At 46.7% G+C, this 27,514-nt stretch overlaps 7 protein-coding genes and 1 non-coding gene across 8 annotated transcripts; 2 read left to right on the top strand and 6 right to left on the bottom strand.

The window, feature by feature from the left end:
* Positions 1–11: 11 nt before the first annotated feature.
* F4822DRAFT_403022 (uncharacterized protein) lies at positions 12–4,409 on the bottom strand. The gene has a single exon (XM_051458084.1). It carries the CDS (start codon positions 3,903–3,905, stop codon positions 510–512), a length of 3,396 nt encoding a protein of 1,131 aa, XP_051314292.1. The 5' UTR covers positions 3,906–4,409; the 3' UTR covers positions 12–509.
* Positions 4,410–4,937: 528 nt separating this feature from the next.
* F4822DRAFT_403020 (coproporphyrinogen III oxidase) lies at positions 4,938–6,517 on the bottom strand. Its single transcript, XM_051458083.1, has 2 exons — positions 6,135–6,517; positions 4,938–6,063 (listed from the first exon to the last, which is right to left on the bottom strand). Exons 1-2 carry the CDS (start codon positions 6,306–6,308, stop codon positions 5,047–5,049), a joined length of 1,191 nt encoding a protein of 396 aa, XP_051314291.1. The 5' UTR covers positions 6,309–6,517; the 3' UTR covers positions 4,938–5,046.
* A 667-nt stretch (positions 6,518–7,184) lies between these two features.
* F4822DRAFT_t64 lies at positions 7,185–7,274 on the bottom strand. The gene has a single exon. It is a non-coding gene; the product is annotated as a tRNA-Lys (tRNA).
* A 2,784-nt stretch (positions 7,275–10,058) lies between these two features.
* Positions 10,059–11,473, top strand: F4822DRAFT_429135 (uncharacterized protein; the record flags this gene model as incomplete). Its single annotated transcript, XM_051461035.1, has 7 exons — positions 10,059–10,156; positions 10,222–10,465; positions 10,523–10,603; positions 10,654–10,850; positions 10,914–11,018; positions 11,085–11,371; positions 11,442–11,473. The coding sequence occupies 7 exons, from the start codon at positions 10,059–10,061 to the stop codon at positions 11,471–11,473; spliced, it is 1,044 nt and encodes a 347-aa protein (XP_051314290.1).
* Positions 11,474–11,646: 173 nt separating this feature from the next.
* F4822DRAFT_248516 (uncharacterized protein) lies at positions 11,647–13,354 on the bottom strand. The gene is made up of 2 exons (XM_051454403.1): positions 11,919–13,354; positions 11,647–11,868 (listed from the first exon to the last, which is right to left on the bottom strand). Exon 1 carries the CDS (start codon positions 12,981–12,983, stop codon positions 11,952–11,954), a length of 1,032 nt encoding a protein of 343 aa, XP_051314289.1. The 5' UTR covers positions 12,984–13,354; the 3' UTR covers positions 11,647–11,868; positions 11,919–11,951.
* Positions 13,355–13,726: 372 nt separating this feature from the next.
* On the bottom strand, positions 13,727–17,334 carry F4822DRAFT_429133 (major facilitator superfamily domain-containing protein; the record flags this gene model as incomplete). The annotated part of the gene is made up of 5 exons (XM_051461034.1): positions 13,727–14,884; positions 14,937–15,326; positions 15,877–16,715; positions 16,872–16,947; positions 17,005–17,334. The coding sequence occupies 5 exons, from the start codon at positions 17,332–17,334 to the stop codon at positions 13,727–13,729; spliced, it is 2,793 nt and encodes a 930-aa protein (XP_051314288.1).
* A 373-nt stretch (positions 17,335–17,707) lies between these two features.
* Positions 17,708–20,555, top strand: F4822DRAFT_248452 (putative C6 transcription factor). The gene is made up of 5 exons (XM_051454402.1): positions 17,708–17,834; positions 17,918–18,437; positions 18,510–20,123; positions 20,182–20,377; positions 20,430–20,555. The coding sequence occupies exons 1-4, from the start codon at positions 17,797–17,799 to the stop codon at positions 20,266–20,268; spliced, it is 2,259 nt and encodes a 752-aa protein (XP_051314287.1). The 5' UTR covers positions 17,708–17,796; the 3' UTR covers positions 20,269–20,377; positions 20,430–20,555.
* A 2,815-nt stretch (positions 20,556–23,370) lies between these two features.
* F4822DRAFT_429131 (Bromodomain-containing protein) lies at positions 23,371–26,322 on the bottom strand (the record flags this gene model as incomplete). The annotated part of the gene is made up of 3 exons (XM_051461033.1): positions 23,371–23,730; positions 23,832–26,160; positions 26,219–26,322. 3 exons carry the CDS (start codon positions 26,320–26,322, stop codon positions 23,371–23,373), a joined length of 2,793 nt encoding a protein of 930 aa, XP_051314286.1.
* Between the last annotated feature and the right edge of the window lie 1,192 nt (positions 26,323–27,514).

Raw genomic sequence — 27,514 nt, 5'->3', positions numbered from 1 at the left:
AAAAGGAGCCTACCCTATCCAACTTGACGTCATTCCTCATTCCCACCTGGGTAGGCTTACGTAAACCACATTAGTGTCTAAGATTATTGCCACATCCCATTGGAAGTACCCAGGTACCTACTCGAATGTTGAACGATAAAACCCCAAACTTGTTAAAGGTAGGAGCCATTAATTCTGTTCAAGGGCGTTAGATATTATACTGGTACAACAGTTTGCGTAGATGTACACGATTAAAGTTAAGTAATTTGTGCTTGATGATAAGCCCCCAATCCAACCAGGGAAGCTAAACAATCCCTTTCCTTTTTTTATACTCCGGCGAACCCTCACGTATCTATGCTACCCCTGATTTCCTAATGTTACGCCAGACCCAAGCAAGCGTGGCATTCAAGTAAAAATAAATGGCACATATATCACCAACTACCCCATCTTACGCCGGTATTCGCTGCCATTCATCATTAGGTCCTCGAGCGACTCTTAGATCGCAAATCGGGAAGACATTCCAGAAACCACTAGATCCTGCCCCTATCGACCACTTGCCGACCTAAAATCTCAATCTCACCGGATTCTGCCGTGCGTCGCCGCTCCATAATCCATCGTGTCTCGCCGCTATCTTCTTCTTTCGTGTACGAGATGCTGTCTGCACTTCCTCTATGTCTATGCCCCATACCCGGCCTCTTCTGTGAAGGCGCTCCAATTGTCGGGCTCATACTCTCATTAAATGGTTTTGATAATGTGCCAGAAGCCGACGTGCTTGTACTCCCTGCTTCAGCCTTTTTTGGGTCAAGGGGACTCGTCTCTTCATCCTCGAAGACGGGCGGGCAAGCAGAAGATGGTTGTAAAGGAGAAAAAACAGGTGCGCTGACTGGGGACGTAGCGGATGTAGGATTAGAATTGGACGGAACCGATAGTGGTGGGATAGCATTGTTCGGAATGCCGGACATCGACATGGTCAACGTAGGGCTACCTGACCCGCTACCTGCCCCCGTTGAATCCTGGCTGATGATAGAAAATGCGGAATTCTTACGCGCGTGCGACGCCGACATGCCGATGTCTTGACCCCAAGGGCTAGTAGCGCCATTCCTATCACTAGGCGATCCGTCGCGTGAACTTACTAGCGACGCCTGGGAGCCGCCCCACGCCCTAGAACGCAAACGAAGCAAAGCCGACAGCGACATATTATCATCGTCCGCCATCATCGCCAACTGAGCCAAACCAGGGCTTTGCAAAGGCCCGTTATTATTAGCGCTCTGGGGAACGCCAAGGCTCATGATTGAATTTCGGTTAGAATACTCGGAACGTTCTGTAATTGGTGTCAAATTTGGTTCGCGGGAAACGATACGACCCGAGGTGGAGCGATTGACGCCGCTCGGACCGAAATAGCCTCCATGAGAATATTGGTAAAGATTTTTCTCACTGAGAACACTGGCATTATGATGAACATTGGGCGGTGTCGGTGCTGAGTAGAACCCGAATTCTTGTCCATACCAACCATCCGAGTCATTAGCGAGAGCACTGGCGTTTGCCTCTGCGATAATATCGTCATCGTCAAGCTCGTAATCATCCAATCCCGAAGACAATCCGTTATCATTGTCGTAATCGTCAAAATCGTCTATATTAGAATGGGATTGTGACGACCCAGACGTCGTCGGCGATGTGATTGTTAGTTCAGCAGGCGGCGGCGGGGATGAATCTCTTCGAAATTTCCCTGAGGCTGCGGCCTGATGAGCAGCCGCCGCTAAGGCTGCCTGATACGCTGCTATCTGATCGTGCTCCGCAGTTGGCAAACCCGAGACTGAGGATTGACGTTCTTCCATGCGTGGGGCCTCTTCATTAGCTTTTTGTCCTGTCATTTTAGACTGTAGGTCAGCACTGAGCGAAGTATGAGCAGTAGAGTGCGAGATCTCAGACTGCGCTGATAGTCTAGAGGTTATGTCGGATTCCCGCTTCTTTGCTTCCCGTCTTTGTGACAGCGCATTAGCGAATAGTCCGGGGATTGGTCGACCATATTGATCCGTGTCATCTAAATCGAAAATGGACTCATCAAATGCTGAACCGTCTCCTTCCCCGTCAAAATCATGTATTAATCCATCGTTAAAATAAAGTTCATCGTCTTTGGAAAGTTGTTTTGGGACTCCTTGTGATTGTTGAAATGACATCTGGTCGGAAATTTCGTTCACAGTTTCTAGTCCTTGGATCCCTAAGCCCGTTGGAGTATCTTGTTCTGATGATTGTTTTGTAGAAGCATCGCCTCGAATTTCAAGCGGATGAACAGGGTATTGCGGCACATCTGAAAAATCTGTATTCAGCGCATAACTAGCAATACTTTCGTTTTCATCTCTAGTCGTCCGCGATATTCCAGTTCCGTGGGGACTCGTCAATTCCGAGATAGGATTCGATCGTTGAAAAACGAAGCCCGCAAAGTTTTCTTGGTCGTTATCCGGATCATCCATGCCATCAAAGTCTTCCTCGTCAAGATCCGCGTTTACACCTGGTATGCGTTCCTCTAGGCCATCATCATAATCCATTGCGTCGTAATCAAAACCATCGTCGTCGAACTCATCATAACGAGAATCTCGTTGGCCAAGGCCATCATCCATTTTCTTGTCTTGCTGTCGTTGGCGGTGTCGTTCTTCTAGCAACTTCTCCTGTTTTGCTGCGCCGACCATATCAAAACTAAACCGAGAAGATGTACTCTTCATGTGTTTAGGAATGGACGAGAGGACATCTCTAGATACCTCTGATCCGTTGCGGGATAACGACATGAGTGATGGGGGAATGGAGCCTTTTCTTCTCTGGCTACTTAAGGCACTCCTAGACTCGACATTGGTATGACTACTTCTGGAGCCTTGTGGCTTCAGTGACGAACCAGTATCTACTGACAAGGTTCGAGAATACGTGGAGGACGTCCGGGTGGATTGAGAATTATCGTCCTTCGGAGGAACCGGAGGAGCATCCGTGGCAGGTGAAATGTGTTCTATGGTTGGGGATACGGTATCATGACGAGGCTTCTCAAAGCCGGAGGCAGCGGGCTCAATAGTCGACACAACTTTTCTAGGTCGTGGAGCGCTGAAATCATGAACTCGGGTACCTCTGATCCGAGGATCGTACGAAGGCTCTTCGTCATGACCGCGTAATGGCAGTGAGAGATCTGGTACATTCTGGCTAGTCTTCCTCCGCATTAATAACGTCGACATGGGGTTCTTTAGGAAAGGAAGGCTCTTTTTGCCTCTGGGAGCATCCTGAACCGACGGCTGGCTTTGCAAAGCCTGGGAGTCGGATGAGGTTTTTGCGCCTGGCAACCGTTTACCCGTAGGAGGGACATTCTGGAGAGAGGTGGGCGTAACGAAAGACGAGGCAGCTTTGACAGGCTTAACAGGTGGCGGTGGGCGATTCGAAAAGTTATTTACGTTCGTGTGGGCGCCGTACGATATGGAATCCGTCACATTTGTAGAGTTTCTGTCCAAGGTTCCTGGTCTTAGTGCTTCCCGTTCCCGACGGTAATTCTGCAGAGCCAATCCCCCGATAAATCCAGTCTCTTCATTATAAGGCGACCGTGGCAAGGGTTTCGGCTCTTCACGTTGTTTCGATTCGTGAACTTCGAGGTCTATCGATAGGTCCGAGTCGGCCGAGGAAATCCTAGCAATCGGTGGTAAAACTGGAGGCTGATGGTGCTGTACGGGTTGTTGCGGGGATTGGGATGGCGGTGGTTGCGGTGGCGGCTGTCCGTGGCCATGAGCAAAGGGCACGGAGGTTGCGGATCGCGGTCGGATCTCAGGAGCTGGCACGCCATCTTCGGGCACTAACTGGGCGGGCTGAAGCGCGGCGGTGTCCCACGGACTATTTTCAGGTATAGGTGACGAGGGATTGGACGGACCCCGTCTGTGGAAGCGGAGATGTGAGAGCATTCCGACGGGTTGGGATCTAATAAGTTAGATCTTACGGCCAACCCCGAACATGACTTGAACAGGAATGGGGTTAGGTTCCCAAAGAAGAAAGCAAATGCAAATGCGTCGGCAAGGATGAAGGTGGTACAAAATAGATCCTATGGCTCTAGAAAAGTCGGTATGTTTGTTTGTTTGCAATGTCGTCGCATAGGTGGGAAAAAATGGATCGTCACGGTATTAAGGATCGACACGACTTTAGAAGATGAAGCAACTAATGCGGTAGTGCAAGGCTGTATATATACACATGTATGGACGATCGCAGCGACGTAAGAGGTTTGTAAATGAGCGTAATCTCAAGGATGATTGAGTTGAGGGGATCGAATTGAATAGAAAGAGGTGTCGTCGATTTCTATGTCATTATTGGATGCGAAAAAAGTTGAAAGTTGAAAGTTGTACTTGTTTTTGTTAAACTTTCCAAGTCGAGTTCGAGTTCGCATCCTTCCTGATTGATTTTCCTCCATGACACCACCCTTAAAAAGATGGGGCCTAGCCTAGCTTAGCTGCCCGGATGCCTACTACCTGCCCTACCTTGCCCGGTTACGTTACTACATCTAGGACTTTCCTAATCCTATCGTGCCGCGCCTGTCACAGCCCCACCAAGATTATTCTACCTTCGACCTGCAGAATTTAAACACTTGGCACGTGCTTTCGGGACATTAAACAGCCAACTTTAAATATGAAAACCGTTCCCGTACCGTCGGGTCAGAAGTAATAATATATGAACATACGAATAAACCTATGCATTAGGATCACACCTACAATTTAAATGGAAGACCAAATAATACAATACAACTCTTGTTAATGGAGATGTCAGACTTCATAATCATAACATCGATGATAAAAAAGAAAAAGCAATGTCTTACATTTAGCAACATGATCGTCAAATTGCCATCATCACTTGTGGCAGACCCCGCATCATGAAGTCGAGTACCTAAGAACCCAAGTCTGGAAGCTCAAACAAAAGGGATGCAAATTAAATAGATTCATTTTTCATACCTCTAATATGAATGGTATCTAACTCTAAATGTTTTTTATATGATCCGTTTTCTTGCGCCTTTCCGATATAAAATTACATGATCGTAATACATTAGATAAACAATCATTAGACCCATTCTTTAGGATTCTTGAGTACTTCGATAAGCCTCTGTTCCCGACTCCTCGGTTCCGGTTCGTACATATATCGCCAAGATGCCGTTAAAGGAAGCGACATTAAAATACTCTCGACTCTAGAACCAGCGACGTTCAATCCGAACGCTGTGCCCCGATCATGGACTAAATTGAATTCAACATATCTGCCTCTTCGTACCTGTTGCCATTCTTTCTCCTTTGCTGTAAATGGCATATCTTTTCGCCTTTCGATAATCGGCATGTAGGAAGGTAAGAAACTCTTTAAGCAATCTTGGATAAATGCGAATGAATTGTCGGCATCGGCCACAGTTTCATCCAAATCGTCAAAGAAAATGCCACCCACACCCCTAGATTCGCCCCGGTGGGCATTACAAAAATATTCGTCGCACCACTTCTTGAATCTAGGGTAATAATCCTTGTTGTGCTTGTCACAAGCATCTTTCAACGTTTTGTGGAAGTGTACCGCGTCTTCGTCGAACAAATAGCTTGGCGTTAAGTCGCTACCTCCACCAAACCACCAAGCTTGCGAAGTACCATCCGGTCGCATCGTCTCGAAATACCGGTAATTCAAATGGACGGTTGGTGCCATGGGATTGTTGGGGTGGAGGACCATACTTAATCCCAGCGCGTAGAAATCCATCTCGTCTTGTTCCGCAATATTTTTGTGGTTGACTCTCATCTTCGCGATCGCAGGCTTCGGTAATGTTCCGTACACGACACTGATATTCACACCAGCTTTTTCGAACACGTTTCCCTCTTGCAAAACGCAAGAAATACCGCCACCACCCTTCTCTCTAGCCCACGTGTCCTCGCGGAAGCTCTTGCCGTCTAGCTTTTCCAACTCGAATACGATGGCCTTTTGTTGTTCGCGAATGAATTGTTCCATGCGCAAACGCATTGGTGAGTTTTCGTCAACGCCTTTTTCTCGTTTCGTCCGCTCGTCGAGCTCGGCGAGTGAGCGCGCATCGAATTTAACCGGTTTCTGGAGCGTCTAGAGGAACACGCGAAATTAGTCAATTGGATGATTTATAACCACGGATGGGGTTTAGAAAGAGGTAATACCATTGCGCAGACTAAACCTGATACCGAAATAGCAGCAATTGTAGCTATGTTGGCCCAGCGCCAGCTACTAGACCTATTCGCGCCGGATGTGTAGTGTTGTCGAAGAGGAGAGCAACGAGCTCTGGGAAGTTGTGGCCGTGCTAGGATAATCCGACCGACCTGTCGTTTCGACATCGTGCAATACACTCGGAGCCGAGAGGCTCTCTTTATACCGATACAATTGGTTGAGTAACTAAGAGAACAAATTCGTGTATTCGATCGTAAGTTTTACTGTGGTGTCGTAAGATTTAATTGGAACCTGGCGATTTGATGCTTGGGATAGTTCGATATCGCCAAATCTTGCGGCAATGCCCGGCTCAATCTAGATATGCCCCGCTTCAGCTGGTTAATCAGCTAACGGTCGCTATCAGCTGGCGACCTTCCCCCCTTTCTTAGGCACTCTTCTACTTCAAATAGCACTACTTTTAGTTAAATTAATTAGTGATTCACCTTAACAACAGGTACCATCAATGTCGATTTCCTACGTAGGTACTCTTCCACACGCTAATAAACCATTAGAAGAAGGTTGCCAGCATGAATAAGGGCCATAGTAAACGTTTCCGCTAGCTTACCGTAATAAAATCTTTCAGTGCAAGGAAATAGGACTATGTTAGAGATGTTCGTTTAAGTGGAAGATGCAATGAATTGCAGGGCCTCTAGGGCACCTATATACTAAAGCGCCACTGGACTTGAGTACTTAGGTAATCTTCCACTTACCGTTTATTTATATATATGAACGCATACCTAGGTATATACCTATGTAATTAACATATATCCTAAAGCATTACACGTCATCAGGTGAGGGAAAATATCAACTATATCCGTCAAGAAAGTAGAATTTCAATTTATTCAGAACGAGTCGGAAAAAAAAAAGGTTGAGTCAAGACTTGGCCCTGAACCCACTAATGCTACCCCACTATAAGCCGCCTAACCATAACACCAGATGAGAAAAAGAAAAACATCAAAAAATTGGTTGATTTTCCCAGTGAATCTGGAATGCATTAGGAATTGAGCCCAATGCGGGGGTCGAACCCGCAACCTTGAGATTTGGATTCTATTTAGAATAAGAGTCTCACGCTCTACCGATTGAGCTAACCGGGCGAGTTTGTGGATTGTTGAAAAACTGGTCGATTATCTTTGCTCTTAACTAGTCTAGCAGACTGCTAGGAAGACCCAGATAGGTACGGCGGGACCTCAGATGGATACCAATTTGCTAAGCGGCCACACATATACAGACGACAGTTTTACATCTTCCTCGGTATTTTAAGGTACGTGGATAATAATACGGACTGTAAAAAAGTTTTCAACTCTTTCTAGGCGATAATGGGAGATATTGGCAATTATACAAGCTGCGTGAGTGAAGAAAGGAATTTGATGACCACCCTGACCAGTGGGCATAATTTTTATACACCGGCATATTCAGTGTTGTGTATTTGGTACAACGAAGGCCTATAAGGGCTATGTTTAACGGAATTATTCAGGCTAAGTCCCTGAGGCTTACGAAGGTTAGGGGTTGTCATACAGTGAAGTCCTCTTCCAGCTTAGTTCTGATTCCCACGGTAAAGAGCCTGAAAAGTTAGAGGTGATAGCTATCCCATTATGATCACAGCGATATACTCATTGCGCCTAAGGTAATGTCTAGGTCTCTATTTCAGGGGACTGAGTACTGCGGAAGATCAGCCAAAGCATTGCCTGCCCGCTATAGCACAACCTGGAGCTGTAGAAGTGCTAACTGAAAAAGCAACCTGGAATCCTGCGCACGTATTTCTGCAAGTAATGCATACCTAGGTACACTATATGTGCCCAATAGAAGTCCGACTAGCCCTAATTTATCTCTCTACAAGGTAATTTACGACGTACTTACAACCTCGCTTCTATGATCTGCCAGCCCTCCAGTTACGAAATGTTTTCCTGCAACACCAATCCCGCTCTCTTGAGCATATAGTATCTGCACAGCGGCAAAAGGAAAATACTGAGAGGTCGTTACGTATATACATCTCAAGCCCTCCGGGATCGTAGCTTTTAGATATGTTGGCTTATTTCAGCATATGGTATGTCCCATCGATTATCCAGGCGAAGAAAAATATAACCCATCACCGAGCCATCTTGCTTTCCGCCACTCCATTCGAAGCATAACGGGCGCCAACAAGAGATCACGACTGCAAAAAGCTAGAAATTGATTAAGCTATATTAGGTATCAGTAGTTATATATACATACATATCCTCAAGAACTACTCGGGGAATTCACCAAAGAAAGTTCTATTATGCGAATAATCATTTATTATTGAAGATGTCACTCCTAGGTTCCCACTTACCCCAGCACCTACGTGTTGTGTAGTAGGTGTCTGCTCGCCTAGGCACACATATGGGGGAGTTGGTAGGCCCCTGAAGCACCTACTACCAGACGTTCTAGTGTTCTCCCCCCCTTTTTACAGACCTACTTCTTTCTGTGATTCTACTCGACCCCCCCGCACGTACATAACTTCGGCCCTCACATTGCCATTGCCATTGTCATCCTAAAAGTAATTTCAATCAAAGTCGGTAAATATCCCACAGATTACACTGCTCATGAAAGTGACCTAAATAGAATGAGATCCGCGTGTAGCAAATGCAATTTTAGGGAAATTAGAATTAAATTTCAGTCGTTGATGACCTCCTCCCTAATGTGCCCTATATTTATTCTCCAGGCCGTCTGTCGTAGGGGTTGGGACTGGCTGATGGGGCGCCTATAAATCTCTTGAAACCCGAATGTCTCACCTGGAGCATTCCGCTTAGTGGGGTTTGGTTCACTGATTATCTCTCTATAGCTGGTAGAGTGGCGTATTCCTAGGGGTTTCCTCGAGTACTCGCTAAGTAGAACGCTGGCCTGAGGTCCTGATTATATAGAGCTTCCAGGTGTCCTAGCTCAGTTAATTTTAACCCTCCATATCCAAAATTTATCACCCACCTAAACAGGCATACATATGTACTATATAGAAATTAAATAACTACTACATCGAAGAGGTATGTCGTCACTAATATATGCAATAGTATACGTGTTACCTAGAAGGTCGGTAGAGTAGGAGTACTATGCATTCGGGGTTATTTTTGCCCAATATCTTAGGGGGCATACTTTTGATCAATACAGTCTTGATCGAGTGTTGCTAAAGGTGATGTGAGAGTCCCCTCACATCTTCCTCTTCTTTTTCCTCCTTTTTTTACTGTATTTCTCTCTTTTTTCGTTTCTGCTCTGTATCTTACCCGAAATCCATTTCGGTATCCGTCGGTAGTTGAGCTATTCGACCCTGGGCAAGACAATACTAAAAGGCATTACCCCAACACCTGTATTTGTAACTACATATCCTGGGGTAAAGCCCAGACAGCCAAGCACTCAAAACCCAAAATGCCACGTTTTAATCTGCAAAAAGAGCATCGAACCCGGAATCAGGTCAAGGCTTAAGCATCCTGCGCATGTATTCTGAATTATTCTTGCTGCATATCATTTCTTCCCGTTCTCCGAGAATACTACTACTCCACCACTCCCCAACCCTGTCCCCCTATATCTTAATGTAGAACCTGCAGAATGGAGAGAACCAAAACCCCATCTACTGCAATCTCTGTGGCAACTAGTCCACATTTTAATATTTCAAGCCCATTCGGAATAGTTATGCCCTCGGTCAAATTCTATTTTGACAACTTGCCTTCGGCAGTTGTCCCGAGGGCGACTTTAACCATCAGGGGATTTTACCCGCCAACCCTGCCGCAGTACTCCCAAAAGAGAATGCCGCCAGATATATAAGATTTTTCTTTTCCGCTTCCCTGTTTCCTCCCTCACGTTGCTTGGATCTGCAATCCAGTCCGAATTTGTCTTGTGTAGATCAGTTCAGCTGCTTCACACCTATCAACATGCAGTGGAAGAGCCTTATCCTCGCCGCTGCGGCGATCCCGCAGCAAGTCTCAGCTCAGTATGCCCAGGCCGCGATGATGCGGTTCCAGTGCTCCAGGTGAGTGATCGTAGAGATGAGACAGAATTATGGGGAAAAAGCATGGATCCTAAGTCTTGGAACAGGCTGGTTGTTGAGCGTGTAGATCCCCTCGTGTCTCCGGGTCTCATTCAATCGCCACATATCCACCAAGTCGTCGGTGGTGATTCGTTCAACGCAACCATGGCTCCGGTCGACTACGATCTCCCCTCCGAGTCGACATGCACAACCTGTTCGTTTAGCGAAGATTTCTCCAACTACTGGACTGCCAACTTGTACTTCAAGGCCCGCAACGGAACGTACAAGCGGGTGAAGCAAATGGTCAACCTTGTATGTACCTCCAGATAAATATGTCCTCTCAACGAGACTTTGCTAAAACTCGAATAGGGTCTTGAAGGTGAAGAGGGTATGACCATCTACTACATCCCTCCGTACGACGGCCACACTAAGGTCACTGCCTTCAAGCCGGTATGTTATCCAAAGCTCCATGTCGCCTAACGCCGTCTAATGAATCTTAGGGTTTCCGAATGCTCGTCGGCGAAGCCATGCTCCGTACCGCGCAGGGACAACAGAAACAACTTTGCCACAGATGTTACACCACCGTTTCCCAGTCTCCATTCGGAGGTGCGCCGTGCGCCGATGCCACCATGGATAGTGCTGCGCTGCCAGCCAAAACTTGCGCAGGTGGAATCCGCGCGACCATTACTTTCCCAACGTAAGTTTCCAGTCCTACCATGCCTCGATACTAGGAATAATTATCTGACTTAACTGCCGTTAGATGCTGGGACGGCAAGAACCTCGACAGCCCCGACCACAAGAGCCACGTGGCGTACCCCCAGAGCGGTAGCTTCGAATCGACCGGGGCGTGCCCGTCGACACACCCGTGAGTACTAAGTATCAGATCCAGTACCAATAAATGTACCTAGATAACTAATACCATAAACAACAGCGTCCGTCTACCTCAAGTTATGTACGAGGTGATGTGGGACACACGCGAGTTCAACGACCCATCGATCTGGCCTGAAGACGGCAGCCAGCCGTTCGTTTACTCGATGAACGACCAGACTGGTTACGGCTGGCACGGCGACTACGTGTTTGGTTGGAAAGGCGATGCCCTACAGCGCGCCCTCGACGCCCGCTGCTCAAACGACAAGTGCTCCCAGCTCCAGACTCAGACCCCAGCGCAAGCCACTGCCTGCAAGAAGCAGCAGACCATCAAAGAAGATGTTGATGGCTGTAAGTTTGACTCCCCTTAAATGGCGCATTTGAAGGTAGAGTGATTGCTGATAAGATGTTCTTTTCGCAGGGTTGACCGAACTGCCGTCCGTAACTATGTAAGGTGGAATCATATGCTTCGCTGTTAGATTCCGTCCATTCTCGGCCTAGAGTGCCTCGATATAAGATACCCTCACTTCCGGGGCCGCTCGTTAGGTCGGTTTCCAATTTGAATGAATTGGGTGTTAGATTAGACCTTGAATAGATTTTTAGAATCAATTCCCATTGGATCCGATAGTTGACCCCCCATTCGCCACTTCTTTAGACCGTCATTGGGCGTAAAGGTCTTCTCTGTGGGTAATGAATACTTATGTAGGTACCCTATAAGCGAATGTTTGAAGTAGCGATGTCCGAATAAGTTCCTCTCAACTATAAGAAAGCCTGGTGACTTAAACCGTCGTTTATGCATTTCATTCATTACCCACATTAAAAGGTAGTTTTATGTTCGGGTACCTACACTTTCGGCCGTTATTCCCGTGTGAATGTTAAACATGATCGGATTCGATACCTGATACATGGCCATCATATAGGGAATTCTTAACTATCCTTGCGCAGCTGGCACAAAACCTTCGCCGCTAGTCGCATCGTCTTGGGTGCCAGGAACTTGGGAGGACTCATCTATCCCCGAATCAATGAATCTTCCACATATGATTCGCGAGCTCCGTCCGACGCGGATTTCGGCTAGAACATTCGTTTCAGCAGTTTTGAAGTCCGTGATGTTAAGGACTTGAGGCTTTGGTATCCTCAAACGCAATCGGAGTTTATCGATAGCCTGTATCAACCATAGAAGGGTGTGGTCGGTTTTGTCTGGGAGGATCGCGTATCCAGCGCCGAGTTGTGAGTTGGCCGCCAGGACATTATTCATCTCTATAACCGATAGCACGGATTGGTTAATTATGTGCTTCGTTTCTATGATTATTATGTGTACGTCCGGTCGTTGCCAATGGCTTTGGAACCACCTGGGGACCCACAATATTCCCTCTAGATTGCCATGCCTTTCTAAGGGAAAACTCCAGTTGTCTTCCCTCTCTTGAAGGTCGATTAGAAGCGCTTGGACTCCGGTAGCGTTCTCTTTAGCCTTTTTCTTCCAGAATTGAACGTGATTCCCAACGTCTTCGATTTTCGCATAACATTGAGGGTAGGCTTTTAGAAGTTCTTCATGAATAACCCTGACTGTCTTTTTCTCAATAGCAGCAGCTTCTATGAAGCTTCGTTGGTCTTCGGTCAATTTCCGATGTTGAACATGCTCACTTGGGTCGCTTGATGGAGGGTGGTTATGTTCCGGAATGCTAACTGCGAAGTAGCAACCATCTTCGCGGACATTGATATGACAAGAAAACGGACAATTTGTTTTCTTAGTTGTGGTCTTCTTTAATCCGATAGTTGCTTTGGATTGAAAACTACCGGATTTATCGCACCGGATCAAGTATCTGATGTATTTACCGGTACGTTTTGACTTGGCCTTCGCGTGCATTACAATAGCGTAGCCCTCTTTGGCCGCATGTGCTTGCACTGCCCTTTCGCATTCTTCAATTGTTGGAAATATTCCTTCTGCTGGGGGAGCTAGTGTCATTGTTTCTATGTGGCATTTGATTTATTACGAGCTATTATGATGTGGTGGGTCTAGTACGGACAATAGTGAAGTTGATGATGAGGGAGAAGAGAATTAAGTGGCAGGCAAGGGCAACTCTAGAGCTTCCAGAAGGAAGATCTAATGATGGTCTAGACCCCACACTCCCAAGCCATCGGTCCTTTAATACTCCGACGGGTGCTCCCGTAAGGTTTCCTCCCACCCCCACCTTTTATTTCCTTCCTCCATTTCCCCAATACCAATTCTCTAAGGAAAAACAAGAGCAAAAGGAAGAGGAAGATATGATTCAAAAGCTCGAGAGCAACGATTCCAATTACATATCACGCACGAAGCACATGGGTGTTTTATCAAATGGATAGGGGATAATTCGGTCTCAGTCATAAAACCAATGCGAACAGCTCATCCGCCCTTACCGTGGCGCGAATATTTACCACCATATTTTAGCGCTCCACAGCGTATGCTTCCTCTAGAACGGCTAACCACAGGGGACAGTATCAGCCTCTACAGTGGAATTACCCAAATATTTTAAGGAGTATCAATAATTATTAGCGAACCTAATCCAGCCCATCTAGAAGCATTATAACGAACCCCTACCCCAAATGATGGTGTATATGCCTAACTCTCAACGCAAATAAAAGTAATCATCTCCAGTCAGCCCTCACGAAGCAACATGCTTAGGTATTTGCGATTCCAATATAGGCAAGCAACATAATACACAATTTACTTCAAGTACCCCCAATAGAGTCCCGATGCAGCGACGAAGAAGCTTGCTGAGCCTTCAAATACCATTCTGCATCCATTTGCATATGCCGTTTCAACAATTCAGCAGCGCGCCTCCCAATCTCAAAAATCGCCCGCCGATTCACCGTAAACTCGGACCAGAATAAGTGCTTATTGGGTGCGCTGCACACACTCCAGTCGTCATCATCTCCAGCAGCGCTCTCGGTATTGGCAAGAAATGTATCGTTTCGCTTAATACAAGGCTCCCACCCCTCCGAATACCCTTCCGCCACCATCGTCGAGCCTAATCCGTTATGATCAACAATATCTGCGCTCCGCAGTTGGTGGTCGACAATGAGATCGCGGACGTAGCTGGAGACATCGTAGGTAATAGCTTCGCGACGAGCGGGCGGTGCAAGAAATCCATTAACTTTCATACTCTTCTTTTCCAGCAGAAGGTCTACATCCTCAATTTCGGATAGCCTGTCTTCCCCGGTGTCGAATTCCTCTGGGTCGGGAAGACGTATCCATTCATTAAGCATATCCTGTATCACTTTATCCCAATGCTGAGTCAGGAACGCCGCGTTACGCAACTGTTCGGCTTTAGTATGCGGTAACGGAGGTGTAAAACGAGCGTTATCGAATCCCGGGGTAAGCGATATGTCGAATGGTTTTGGTATGAGTACACGGAAAGGCGCCCGGGGTAAATCGCTCTCCGGCGAAGCGCGCATCACAGCCGGATCCATACCGGCGTAATAATCCGAGAAGGCAATCGACTCGTTATTGTGCGCCTCCTCATACAGAAGTTCTAAGTGCGAAAATATATGCTGTGTTTGTGTCTCAATGACGCGCGAGGCAAGTTTACGAGGTAATGCGGCCAGATGCCAAATATCCCAAAACCCGATATTAAAAACCCATAAAGTTTCTCGAGGTGGATATGGAGATCGTGGGTTTGAGAGGAAAGCTTCTACTTGATGGCCTAGATCTTGATGAAATGGTGCCGGGTAATTCTCAGCTAGCCAGGAGTAGTTGAGCCCCGAAAGACTGTCGTTATCGAACGATGAAGTACGAGCTAGGGCAGCTTCAAAGAGGGAGTTTGATACGATAGCACCGCTACTATTTTCGATTAAGGGCACGAACGAGAGGTAAAGATTGCAATTCAACTGGATCATTAAGAATTAGCACGTTGCTTGCGAAAAGATTTTCATGACTTACCTGCAGGCATAGAATATCTGTCCATGCTGCATTCGGACCCCCAAGTTTCCATGACGCTCGATTTGGCGTAGCAATATCGCCGCCTCCAAACACAACTATCCTGAGTCCAGCATGCACGTTTACGCCCTCGTTCTCACTGCCCTCCCATTTCAACACTCTGGCACGATCGGGAACAATACCGATTTGCATCAAACCATCCAACGAAAAGACTGACACAGCGACTAGTACGAAAAATGCGATACCGACTAGTCTTGCATTTCCACGGAATGGCTTCAGCGTGCCAATAACCGCGAATGTCTTTATCGCTAACCGTTCAAATGTTCCCTTCGGCCCATGAGGCTCTAGGGAGGACCTCATGGCCATAGTATTCAATTCGTCGTGTCGGAATCTCTAATCATACATGTTTAAATTCCCAAGCAAGTGCGAGCGCCTACAAACAGGCGTTGCAGGAGAACGGCCGTACAGGGCTCCTCTACATGAACGTGGGCTTACGACGGTATATAAAAGTGAAACAAACCAGAAAGTCAAGAAGGCTTACTAGTAGGGTGCTCGGATAGAAAGCTAGGTCAGAATTGAAGAGCTTGTTTCAAAGATAACCACGTCAACCGCTATAGCGTATACCAGCACATGGAGACTAAGCGTTATAGAACCAAAATTACCGTGATAGCACCTACCACACGAGCAACACCCCTTATTTTTCGCCGGCGCAACGTCACTAGAAGAAAAAAAGGAGAATGGACAGGGGCCGAATGTGTTGAAGAGTTTCAGGTGATGTATTTCTATCGGAATTATCCTAGTCTAAGTCTAATAGTCGTCCAGCTAAGGTATCATGAGTAGAGATAGGTGTTAAAATTAAAGAAAACCCAATAGACTAGTAACTAAAAATATCCGCATTTTATATCATTCCAAGAAGACCCTTAGGAGTTTTAGTCTTCGCCACAAGGACAATACCACCACCCGCTAATATCATGACACCACTAAAGATAGACGCCTCAAGAAATCCTCCATACCTATTAACAATAGCACCGTTCACAGGAGCGCCTATGAGAGCCGCAAAGGAACTAAGTCCGATTCCCATTCCTATGTATGTGCCAAGCTCTTGCGGATTAGTAGCGCATTCCGTGAAAGCTGCGGTGCCTCCTGAGATAATCGTTCCGGAGCTAAATCCGATAGCAATAGAGTATACTATCAGCGCCGCCGTAGTTTCCGCCTTATTCCAGCATAGAGTGATGATGCCCGAGATGAAAGCACCGAATGCGAAAATATTGAGTCGGCCGAATTTGTCTGCTAGGATACCCGGGATAACACGGCCAAATGTAGAGGCTGCGTTGACGATGGCGACGAGGTAAGAAGCCAATGTCGGGTCTACGCCTCTTGAAACTGCGTACGTCGGAATGTAGAACAGTGGGGTGAAAGCGCCGAGCAACATGAAGAACAAGGCAAGCGATAGTAGAAGGAATTTTGGTTCCTTAAACGCCTTCCAGAGGAAAAAGGATGTAGTTCTCGGTGGTAATCGAGACGTGATGGCGAAACATGCGAATCCCAGGAGAGGTATCATTATAAACCCAATTACTCGTACCGACCAGCCGAATCCGAGGGAGGAACTGTTCAACATTTTAGACAACGCGATGGGTATAACAACACCACCGATGGATGAACCAGCTACTACTACGCCGAGAGCGGCAGCCCGTTTTTTATTGAAGAATTGTGATACCGCGGCCATCGCAGGGAATTGGAGGAATCCTATGACGATACCCGAGAGTATACCTTGTGCAAGCACTATAGAAGTTAGCAATGTTTTCTTTGCCCATTCAGGTAAGATTTTAGAAGTCTTGGTATTACATGTAATAAGAGGATTCTCAATCAATTTGAGTAAGAAATTCTTCGTCGCGGGTAGGCTGGAAAAGGGGGAAGGGGAAAAAGTTAGATACATACTAAATTGGTAGTACTCTTTGCACAAACTTGTCATCATAACAGCAAAGACGTAAAGGACAAAAGCTGGCCTCATAATCTATCATCGTGTTAGCCTTGAATATCGAGCGCGAGAGAGGTGTATGTTAGAACGAACCCATGCGCCATAACGATCAAATAGGGGACCTCCAATGTTACCAGTTACGAACTGGAGGAATACACCTAGGGAGCCAATCCACGCGATTTTATCAGGCGATTGTCCCTTGAGCTGATGAGTCAAGTAGTATTCTTCAAATACTCCAAAAGCATTTGAAAACCCTAGAGCTGAGAAGAAAACACAGGATGCCCCTATTGTGACAAGCCATGCTCGAAGACCACCATCTGGTGCTTCCTCTAGGTCGGGAATATCGACAGGGGCCTTTTCTTTCCCAAGCTCGGCTGCGTTAATAGAGTCTTGCTCTGGGCTATCGATTTCTGTAGTCGACATTTTGCAAAAATAATTGCGTCGCGTTGGAGTGAATTACCCTTGATCGATAGGGGCCTTGTCGGATGGTGAGACCTTGCTAGACAGCACTGCGCGGTGATGAAAAGAAACACGACAACACATATTGGGGGATCCATCATATATAAGTACCATTAACCAAATCTAGAATTACTAGTTTTTCTAGGCCATTTCGGCATGGTGATGGGACATATCGTACGGCCTGTGGGCATATACCGGAGTGGGTCCGCAATATAAATACAGCCGACCAAGACTCGGTCTCGGGGATCGGACTCGGGGAATTCAGGAATCAACTAAGAAAAACAGGAGATGTCAGCCCGGCCAGATCGGGGGAACCTCACTTGAACTCTTCCTTGAACTACCGATTATCAAATTTATCCACCTTCCTCGATTTTCTACTCATTTTTAGTCAGGAGGAGTAAAAACGGGGTTGTATTAGTGGTGATCATGCCCGAATCCGAACGTCGGCGCAGACGGCCACCTGTGTATGTGCACCCGGACCCCCTGGAAGTGGCTGTCACTTGGCGTTTTCAGCGCCCTTCATCGCGCAATGCTGACGCCTATACAGCTCGTGTGTTCTCTGTAGGAGACGCAAGATCCGGTGTAATAAGGAAGTTCCTTGCAGTAATTGTGTTCGATCTAAAAGCGGGAATTGCGTCTACACAAATTATGCTTCTCATCCTGCGCAACGGGTAACGAGAATCAATTCAGAATCTCATTATCCAACTCCAGCTACCAGCGCGAACACATCAGCGGCTGTTCAAAGCAATGCATCCAAATCATCACCTGGAGAAGTCGCTTCAACCGCTAGCTCGTCTCATGTCAATCAACAGTCTACTCAAGATGTTGAGTCCTTGAATCATCGAATCAGGCAACTTGAAGAGCAGCTGTCTAAAGCAACTAAAACTTCATCTCAATCTCCTGCATCTACTACAGAATCCAACATAGAGACAATTACCTCACGCATTGGAGGGACTTTTCACATCCACCACGAGGACGGCTTTGGCCAGCCACAAGCCATTCCCCGCAGCATCACGCACAAGACGCGCCTTTTCGGACAGAGCCATTGGGTAACTGGATTTCCACTTGTATGTTTTCATATCGTCTTATCTTTCTTTGATGAATGAGGAAAGGAACATGGATTGATTGACAAGTATTAGGTACGAGATGTTATAGGCCTTATGGAGCCACTCGTACGAGAAGAGGCATCAAAAGCTTTCTATCTCATGAATAAATCGAAAGCCATGGCAAGGGAAATTAAAGCCCGGAGAGCCCCACCGTGGCCAACGCCACCAAATACACAACTGCCCCCTAAGGACGTTGCTGACGAGCTGGTCGACCGCTATTTTCGGACAGTCGAGCCCATCTATCGGGTGCTACACGTACCTAATTTCAGAAGGGACTATGAAGCTCACTGGGTATCACCTAACGAGCCTAACATGGCATTCCTAATCCAGCTGAAATTAGTGCTAGCTATCGGAGCAACCACCTATGATGATCGATTTTCTCTAAGAACTTCAGCAATGCAATGGGTTTACGAAGCTCAGACTTGGGTTTCTGAACCTGGATTTAAGCACAGATTAAACATCTCATATCTGCAGACTAATATCCTACTTCTTCTTGCTCGAGAATTCGCTGATGTAGGTCCAGATTTGGTCTGGATCTCAGCTGGTACGCTTTTTAGGACTGCAGTGTATATGGGGTTACACAAAGACCCTACAACGCTCCCTAAAATGACAATGTATACCGCTGAAATGCGCCGAAGACTATGGAACACCCTTATAGAGATATCCCTCCAACTAAGCCTAACTTCAGGGGGTCCTCCGTTCATGTCTCTCGACATGTTCGATATCGAACCCCCCGGTAACTTCGACGACGAACAAATTACAGCCGAGGACGCAGTTCCAAAACCAGAAAATCATTTCACACAAACATCCATAGCTCTAGCCCTTCGGAAGACATTCCCAGTCCGCCTTGCAATCGCAAAATTCCTCAACGACCACAATTCCCACGGTACATACAGCGAGACACTCCGACTCGACGCAGAACTAAAAGCAGCATATAAACCCGTGCTCAAAGCCTTTCAGGGATACAAATCCAGTTCTGGACCGAAACCCTCAGAATTCGAAATCGATGTAGTGAGTCTCATCATGAACCGCTACGTCTTATCCCTCCATATCCCATATTTCGCCCCCGCAATGCAAGAGGCGGCCTACGCATTCTCTAGAAAGGTAGTCGTTGAAACTTCACTGAAAATGTGGCGTGCCGCATACCCACCACCACTAAGTACAACCCCGCAGTCCCAGCACAATAGCACATCTTCACTAGACCGGCACGATTTAGCACGCCTCACGACCTGCGCATCTGGATTCTTTCGCATCGTTGTGCTGCAGGCTAGTGTGCTCATAGCAGCGGAGTTAATAGTCCAGTTACGAGAAGAAGACAATCTAGGACCTGGACTTATACGACAGGACCTCTTGTCCGTATTAGAAGAAGGGAAGACGTGGGCTTTACGATGCATTGAAGCTGGCGAGACCAGTATCAAGGGCTATTTCCTCGCAAGCTTGCTCGCGGCGCAAGTCGAGGGGTTGATGCAAGGTCTTGGGAAAGAAGAGCTTCCGCAATATTTAATCAAAGCCGCGGAGCAATCCGAAGAAAAGACTTTGCCATTACTCGAAGAAATGATTGCACGCGGGCAGAGTGAAATATCTACCGAGGGACTCGGGATAAATCTGACCCCAGAGCCTCAAGCATTCGAAGACTGGGACTTTGAAGTAAGTTGATAATCATTTCTATGAACTTTGACGTCGCTTATACTGTTTTTCCATTTAGATGTCGGACGCCTTAATAGATTTCGGGGATATGGAACCGGTCAATTGGGTTTTCAACGGAGCTTGGCAGGACTCGACTTTTTCGTAACATTAACAGAAAGTGCTGAGCTATCATGAACATGGAACGAAGGTCGGATATATCCGCTAACGTGGTGGCCCGATGTTAGCATCCATCCGCGAAAGCTGTCATCTTGAAAGTAAGCCGGCGACAGAACTTAAGCAGCAAATTCTTACTAACTCATAATTCAGATGATTTGAAAATCTCAACTATATATATCGAGTGCTTCCTGGCACGGGAAAGTGTTAGAACATCCGGGCTTACAGAGATATACGACGATATCGGCGTACTCTCCGTTTTGACCTTGCGGATGGGAGATATAGGCACCCAGCAGCAATGCTGCCAAGGGGGGCTTAGAAAACCCTGTCGCACGAGCAAATTTCAAAGCGTTTTGAGAGCACGACTGCGAAAAGCTTCTCGTATACCAGAGTCACCATAGCGCTTCACGACAAAGCATGTTATTTTTAGAAACATACGCTCTGGCCTGAGTCTTCGTAATCCTCAGGATCGCCACTCAGTCCTTCAGTCAGAAGGCCACATCACCTGTTGAAATGGTAGACCTCTCAATTTCTGAAAGTTTTAATCTCGAGATACCGCCGGAATTCCCAAAATCGGGCAGTGCTACGAGCGACGTCGGACATTGGTGGGTCCCCTTCTTTCGGTGCAAAATAATTCATCTGTGCGTTACCATTAAGGTCCTAGAAACTTGTTGGGGAAGATTTATGTGTTTTATTGAGAAAATGATTCGGGGTTGGGCTTGATCAGGCGAGTCCATTTTAGCGCTTTGATTATAGTCATCGTCGCGGTCGCAATTCACACTTCTGTAATAATCAAGGAATATCATATACCACAAACTAGGTAGACGACATCGACGAGAATAGAGATGGATAGGACGCAAACTTTCCAGAAATCTTAATACTAGTAAGTACGAGATGCTACCGTCAGGTCGCACTCGCTCTGACACGAGTCAATGCGTGGGAACAAACACTACCTACGTATTTTCGAATGACTCATCACATGTGGAAAACTATCACGGTGTTGTTGTGCGAAGTGATTTTAACTATGTAGATTATCGTATACATATGGATAGTAGCATGTATACAGACAATGGTATATACCAAATTATACAGGTAGTGGTAAATATGTAGATGGTACCAATCTCGTATATCACATATCGTGCTCAAATAGCCATAGCCTCATTACGAACGCTGGATCACAGGAGAAAAACCCCCCAAAAATCAAGTCTTACGCCCGTATTTTACATCGCAGGTTGCAGAGGAGCCAACCCACTTGTGGCAGTGCATATTAGATGCCTGCTGGTTTATAGAGTCGGCGAAGCACTCTCTGCAGGCATTGACACAGTGGTCTACCTCGGACCACTACAGTGACAAGGTTAGCGATGACCCCTATATGAGTTAGGGGGGTGATTCAAATAGTACTTGCTTTTCTTCCTTCGAATGAGATCCATTGGTCTGTGTTTGGGCACCAATGTTTTCCCCATTCACCTGCTCCATTTATTAGTTATCTATGCTACTATGGGCAGACGGCCAAGACTAATAGGAGAAGGAAATAAAAAATTCAGGTATGACTCACCTAGGTCCCTGAAGGTTTGGAAACAGTTGGCCAGCTCTATTTGGTCATACCCTGATATTGGCGCGCCCGGCCTGGTGTTGGTGCGGCAGAAGAAAACATTGAAACCCTCTGGGGGTTTTATCGTATAGTTGCCGACCTCGTCGGGGAGTGGTGAACCCAGACAAGCGGCCACGCATAGAAGAGCCGCTACGAGCATCTGGAACGTACGGGCAAACATTTTTATTGGTATAGTGAAGACTTCGGAGATGTAGTAGTTTTTGTAATAGTAGGTGTGGTGATGGATAGTGATAGGAGTATGAAAGATGGGTTGATATTTTCTGATATCTTGTGGTTCAAGAGTTTTTTTTATTGTTGTGATTGCTCGGTTTGTGGTTGATAGTGATCAAGTTCGAAGAAGAGAAGAGAAGGGGAAGATGGCTATTTATAGATTCATAAACTTCCTTGCGATCTGAGCAGAAAAATAAAATCAATAAAGATATAAGGTTCTTGCTGATCTTCTCGTCCAATCTAGGTACAAACTATGTCTGAACATATTGATGCGTCCTACTTCGTTCCTAAATCTTATTCCCAACTAATCAAAAGTTTATCTTGAGCCGGTGGTTTGTCTGCATTAATAATAGTAAATGGACGCAGATGGTCTGGATAGTAATAAAAAGTCAAAGCCCTCCTCTTGTGATATAAATACATGATGCCCCTGTTTGTGTAAGCATATAAAAACCATCATGTGCCGATCTAGGAGAGCAAATTGGTATTTAAGTCCCTTGCGCGTCCGATCTTTCTGATAAATAAGGACATCTTTCATGTTTACCACTTGAAGGTACCCTCAATGCTCCATGGTTCTCACTCGTTCGACCTTTTTATAATTCTATTAAAACCCTTACGTCTATGTCAATTCGCATTGGATATACAACTATTCCTCTTCTTTACTCTTTGCCTTGACAAGAGAACTGGCACTACCACGACTCTGCTTGATGATGGATAATCTATTTTTTCATCAAGCAGGCGACGATATCTCTAAGCGACGTTGGCAACATGTCGCTGCCTATTGTCTGCCTGCTTAGGTCCAGACAGGCATGAACGTACACTCACGTCTACTCGATTGATCACGTATGAAATGATAAAGGCAGCGTTATATGACAGTTATTGGCTTTATTGTCAACTCATCGAATTCTGAGTCCCCCAGAATCATGCGGTAGCATCATACTAGCAAAAGAATCTGCTAATTGATTCTCAGCAAATCGACTCCACGTCTTCTGACTCAATGGCGTCTCCTAGTCACCCGAGTGTGACTTGCTCGGGAAACACAGCTGTGAACCTCCTACTCAGGTAGCTGAGCTGTCTGGAGGAATTATACTCTTACAGTGTTAAGCTTCTTGAAATCTCTTTTCTACAGCTACACACACTCCCCCTCAGCGCAGCAGGCGCCGGGTTGAGCCTCTCAAATCAGGCTATGAAATTGATGGGACATCAATCATGTCCCAATGTCAAAACTTGGGTTAATGCGCATTGCGCATTTCGTCAGTTGGGAACTTCGTTCCTTTACTCTTCTTCGGAATCGCTCTCCTCTTCACTTGACTCAGCGGGTCGGCTATCCTCAACTTCGCCAGGCAAGGGCTCTTGACTTCCACTACCATGGCGCTGAAGTTGAGCCTTGAGCTCACGGAGCTGTTCGATTTTACGTTCTTGCTCATGTTTATTCATGGGCTTGTTCTTCTTGGCCTTGCTGGGCGCATTAGCCTTGGGCTTCGTTTCTACCTCAGTGGCGTGACTAAACTCCGGCTTCTTCTCCAGTCCAGCGCGAATGTGTGGGCTAACTCTATGGATCAGGTCATATAGTCTTCGGAGAGCATCCGTGGATAGGGCATCTATGTCCAGTTCCATTTCGCCGTCATCATTCTCCTGCAACGATATTAGCCTCCGTCCGGCGTGAAGGATTCATCTCAACACGGGCAAAGAATGGAAATAAGGACAATGAACATCTTATACACTCGGCAACTTACATTCTGGCCAGTATCCTTCTTGATAATTTCGACGGCTTTAGTTAGAGTTCCGCCATCCAGCTCATTAATACCTTCGGCAATGACAGCCTTCTCCAATGGACCAACCGGGCGACTCTTAGGCGCTGCCTTCTTATGGCTAGTGCTGTTACTGGATCCCTTCTTAGTGGATGCTGCACCTCCAGCTGTCGCTTTCTTACTACCCGTAGCCCCAGCACCGCTCGCCCCGGACTTTGGTTTACTCTTGGAGCTCTTCTTCTTAGGCTTGGGCTTCTTCTCCTCGCTATGAGACTTGGTTCTCTCCTCCACAAGTTTTCTCTGGAGCATTGAAACCATTGACTGCTGAATCTCAATCATGGTAAGATCTGGTTTCTTGGAACCCAGTAGAGTATTTAGTTTATCTTGCTCCTCATCTAGCCGGGATTGTAGGTTGCGAATGACTTCGCTACCTTCGTTATCATCACCATCAGCCTCGCTCTCTTCCTCGGAATCATGATGGCGTTCAGGGCTAGCAGTAGGTACGTTGGTCGTAGAGGGAGGCTCGGGGGGTTGGTATTTCTTCATCCATTGGTCTCTCTTCGCTAGTTCACCCTTGAAGAGTTCCTCGAGACGTTTTGCCAGTAGAGACACGTCATGGTTCTGGCCATTGAAAAGCTCGGCATTGTGGACAATTAATCTCATATCCTTCTCAATGTCCTTAACATTCTTGTACTCGCCCTCATAGTTCTTTCGGGTCATGGTGGCGAGGTCCATTGGCTTCTTGACAATGCTAAAGTAAGTTGGAATATTCAAGGCTACTGGATCCACGGGTGTGAGGAACCACTGATTTAAAGCATAATGTTTCCCTTTCTTGACCTCATCTAAAACAACCTCAAAGAATCGTTGCTCTGGCTCTAGTTTCTTGCGATTACCCGCTGCGTAGTCCAGATCGCGGTTCTTTGGGGGGTGAATTGGTCGCTTCGGCCTATCGCTATCCTCTCGCGTAGAATCACGACGGATTTGAGGGATACCGTTAGGGGGAATCGCAAAAGCTGGGGCCGTAGATGATGTAGGCGTGGATGACGTTGCTTGAGCCGGCGGGGTGGGCCTTGGCTTTGGGCTCGCTGCCGGCGCGCGGGGTTGTGATTGCGATTGACGGCGAGGTTGTGTCGCTGCGCGTGGCTCAGGATGACGAGTTGGATGCGCCTTTCCCTTCTCAGGCTTGGTGGGTTCCTCCATTTTAACAATCTCACCCAACTTGTTTAGAATATTATCTCTAACCATGCGCGCAGCTAACGTAATTCCATTCGATTCACCATTGAACGCGACTGAGTTCTGGTAAAGCAATTGGAGGTCGGCCTTGAATGCACCATAGTTGGTATATTTATCCTCGCGGAGCTTCGACTCAAATAGAGAAATATCCACTGGGTTCTCTACCTTGTTCTTGTAGTCTTCCCATAAGCCTGGCCACAACCTCTCCACTGACTGTCGGAAGTTGATCCCATTCTTTGTCTTCTTAATGCCAGCCAAAACCAGTCGCAGCTGTTTGTTCTGGAAGGGAGTGATTGTTTGACCATCTAGGTCCTGACTAACTGGTTCGTTCGACGGCGTAGTAGACGGCAGTGGACCCGCGACAACTAGAGAATCTGCTGTGGACTCGCTAGGATCCTCTGTTTTTGCGCGCTTAGCTGCCCGCTCTTCACCGTCATCATCCTCGCGCTCTCGAACCTTTCCTGCGGATGAGGGCTGGTCGGTCATAGGTGTATCAGGTTGAGAAGTTGCAACGTCCGCTTGGGCACTCTTGATGTCTAATTTGGCGAGGCCTGCGGATGGCTGACTAAGATCTTGGGATGACGAAGGCGCCGAAGCACTGTCGTTTGTAGGCTTGTCCTTAATCTCATCATCACTCTTAACTGCTGGTTCAGCTTCAGTACGTTCCACAGGGGTGTCTAGATCCATCGAGTCTATGGGTTGATCGGTAGCGGGACCATCGGATGGGGGATTCTTGTCCTCGGAGTTCTGCTCCGCTGTGGAAACTTTTTCAGATTCTTCGGGTTCTGTGGCCTTCTCCCTATCTGATTCCATTATGGACGATGAATTGTTGACAGCCGGAGTGCCATTTGCATCTGGCATTTCAGCGTCTATATCGGCGTCGGCGGAGGGCAGAGGTTCTGAAATCGTTTTATCCGGCGCTTGTTCTGGGAGACCATTATTGGCAGCGAACGCTTTTTGGTTTGCAGAATCATCGGCATTTTCTTTTGTGGGCTCTAATGACTCCGCCGATTCCGTCTTCCCGTTGACGGTGGGTTTCTCATCAGATTTCGGCTTATCGTCGTCGTCCGATTTAGAATGCCTATAAGGAACAATCATTTAGCTTGGCTGGGTTCGAGAAATGCATAATGCGCACTTACCCATTGACTTCCTGCGTTTCCGGTCCGTCAACCATCTCTTCGTCCAGGCCTGAAGCGGCCGTCTTCTGAGAAACCGGCAGGGTCTGAGGTTGTTCAGTTGCCATGATTGCCATACACCCACTAATAATATGGGTTGCAACTGTGGATGAGTATTGGTTCGGGGTCGCGGCGATCGGATTGATCGGCTGGTTCACATGTGCTTGGCCTGGAAAACGCTTAATCAGTGATGAATAGATTTGATGATTTAATCGTTAAAACGTAAACAATTAACAACATGGGGTGTGCGCAATGCTCGTGTAGGAAATCTAAATTGCCCTACGAGAATGGAAAAATAAAATAGCCTACCTTTTAGGACTATTTGTTTCGAAATCCTGACTTGGCTAAACCTCGTGTTAGTACCAGCGTAAATAACCACGGCAACAGACGATTGCGGGGAATTCAGACTTGACATGGTGAGACCGATTATACAAAATATGTATACGTAGAAAAGAAGCGAAAGAGTAAAAGAAAAAAAAAAAAAAAAGCGACGAGATGGTTGACGATATAAGGGTGATTAAGTGAAGTTAGTTTGCGCCGGTTGTTATTGTTGCGACGTGGTGGACCAATTGGAAGAGGATTGTGCCATCGGGAAAATTAGTTGGTTGAAATAAAACAAGATTGTTGATTCGGAGATGGCATTATTTAAATAAACACTGCTCGATCTGATAATAAGAAAGTAAATGACGCTATGCCGAGATGTTGAGTTAACCCTCAACTCAACCCCCTCGCCAGCGCGTCATTTCTATAAAACTCTAGACGGGCTAGCAGGTCACATTGACCAAATTGCATTGTCCCTAGGGCGAATTTTAAGTCGATAATTGAGGGCCATGACGCTTGTCGAACCTACCTAGACAGTAGATGCCTCTGATGAACGACTTATATATATCAAGACACCAATGCCGGCGCAAAGAATTTGGGGATGTGTTCGTAGACCACGGAAGCGGCAGCCGGACACCGGAGACTGGCGGCCAAAATGAACGGTGAGGAGGGAGCTGCGTATTTACGACAATTATGGGGACGCCGGTAGAGATGAAATAGAATTTATTTCCTCCTCCGCATAGCAAGGCAAGCCGTATCAAGTCAAGGGGCAGCAATACAGGGGTTGGAAAAAGAAAGGATAATCAAGAAAATATTCATCAACTTACTTTCGATTATGAAGAGGACAAAGGATGCACCAGCTCAAATCGAGTCCCAGATCGAAATCCTATTGTCGCGGGAGAAGGTTGGATAAAGAGATTAGGTAAGTGCGCCGGTGGC

Source organism: Hypoxylon trugodes, assembly GCF_022578975.1.
Source record: "Hypoxylon trugodes strain CBS 135444 unplaced genomic scaffold F4822scaffold_5, whole genome shotgun sequence".
NCBI lineage: Eukaryota > Fungi > Ascomycota > Sordariomycetes > Xylariales > Hypoxylaceae > Hypoxylon > Hypoxylon trugodes.
The sequence above is the reverse complement of the archived record's forward strand: the minus strand, read 5'-3'. Positions and strand labels throughout refer to the sequence as shown.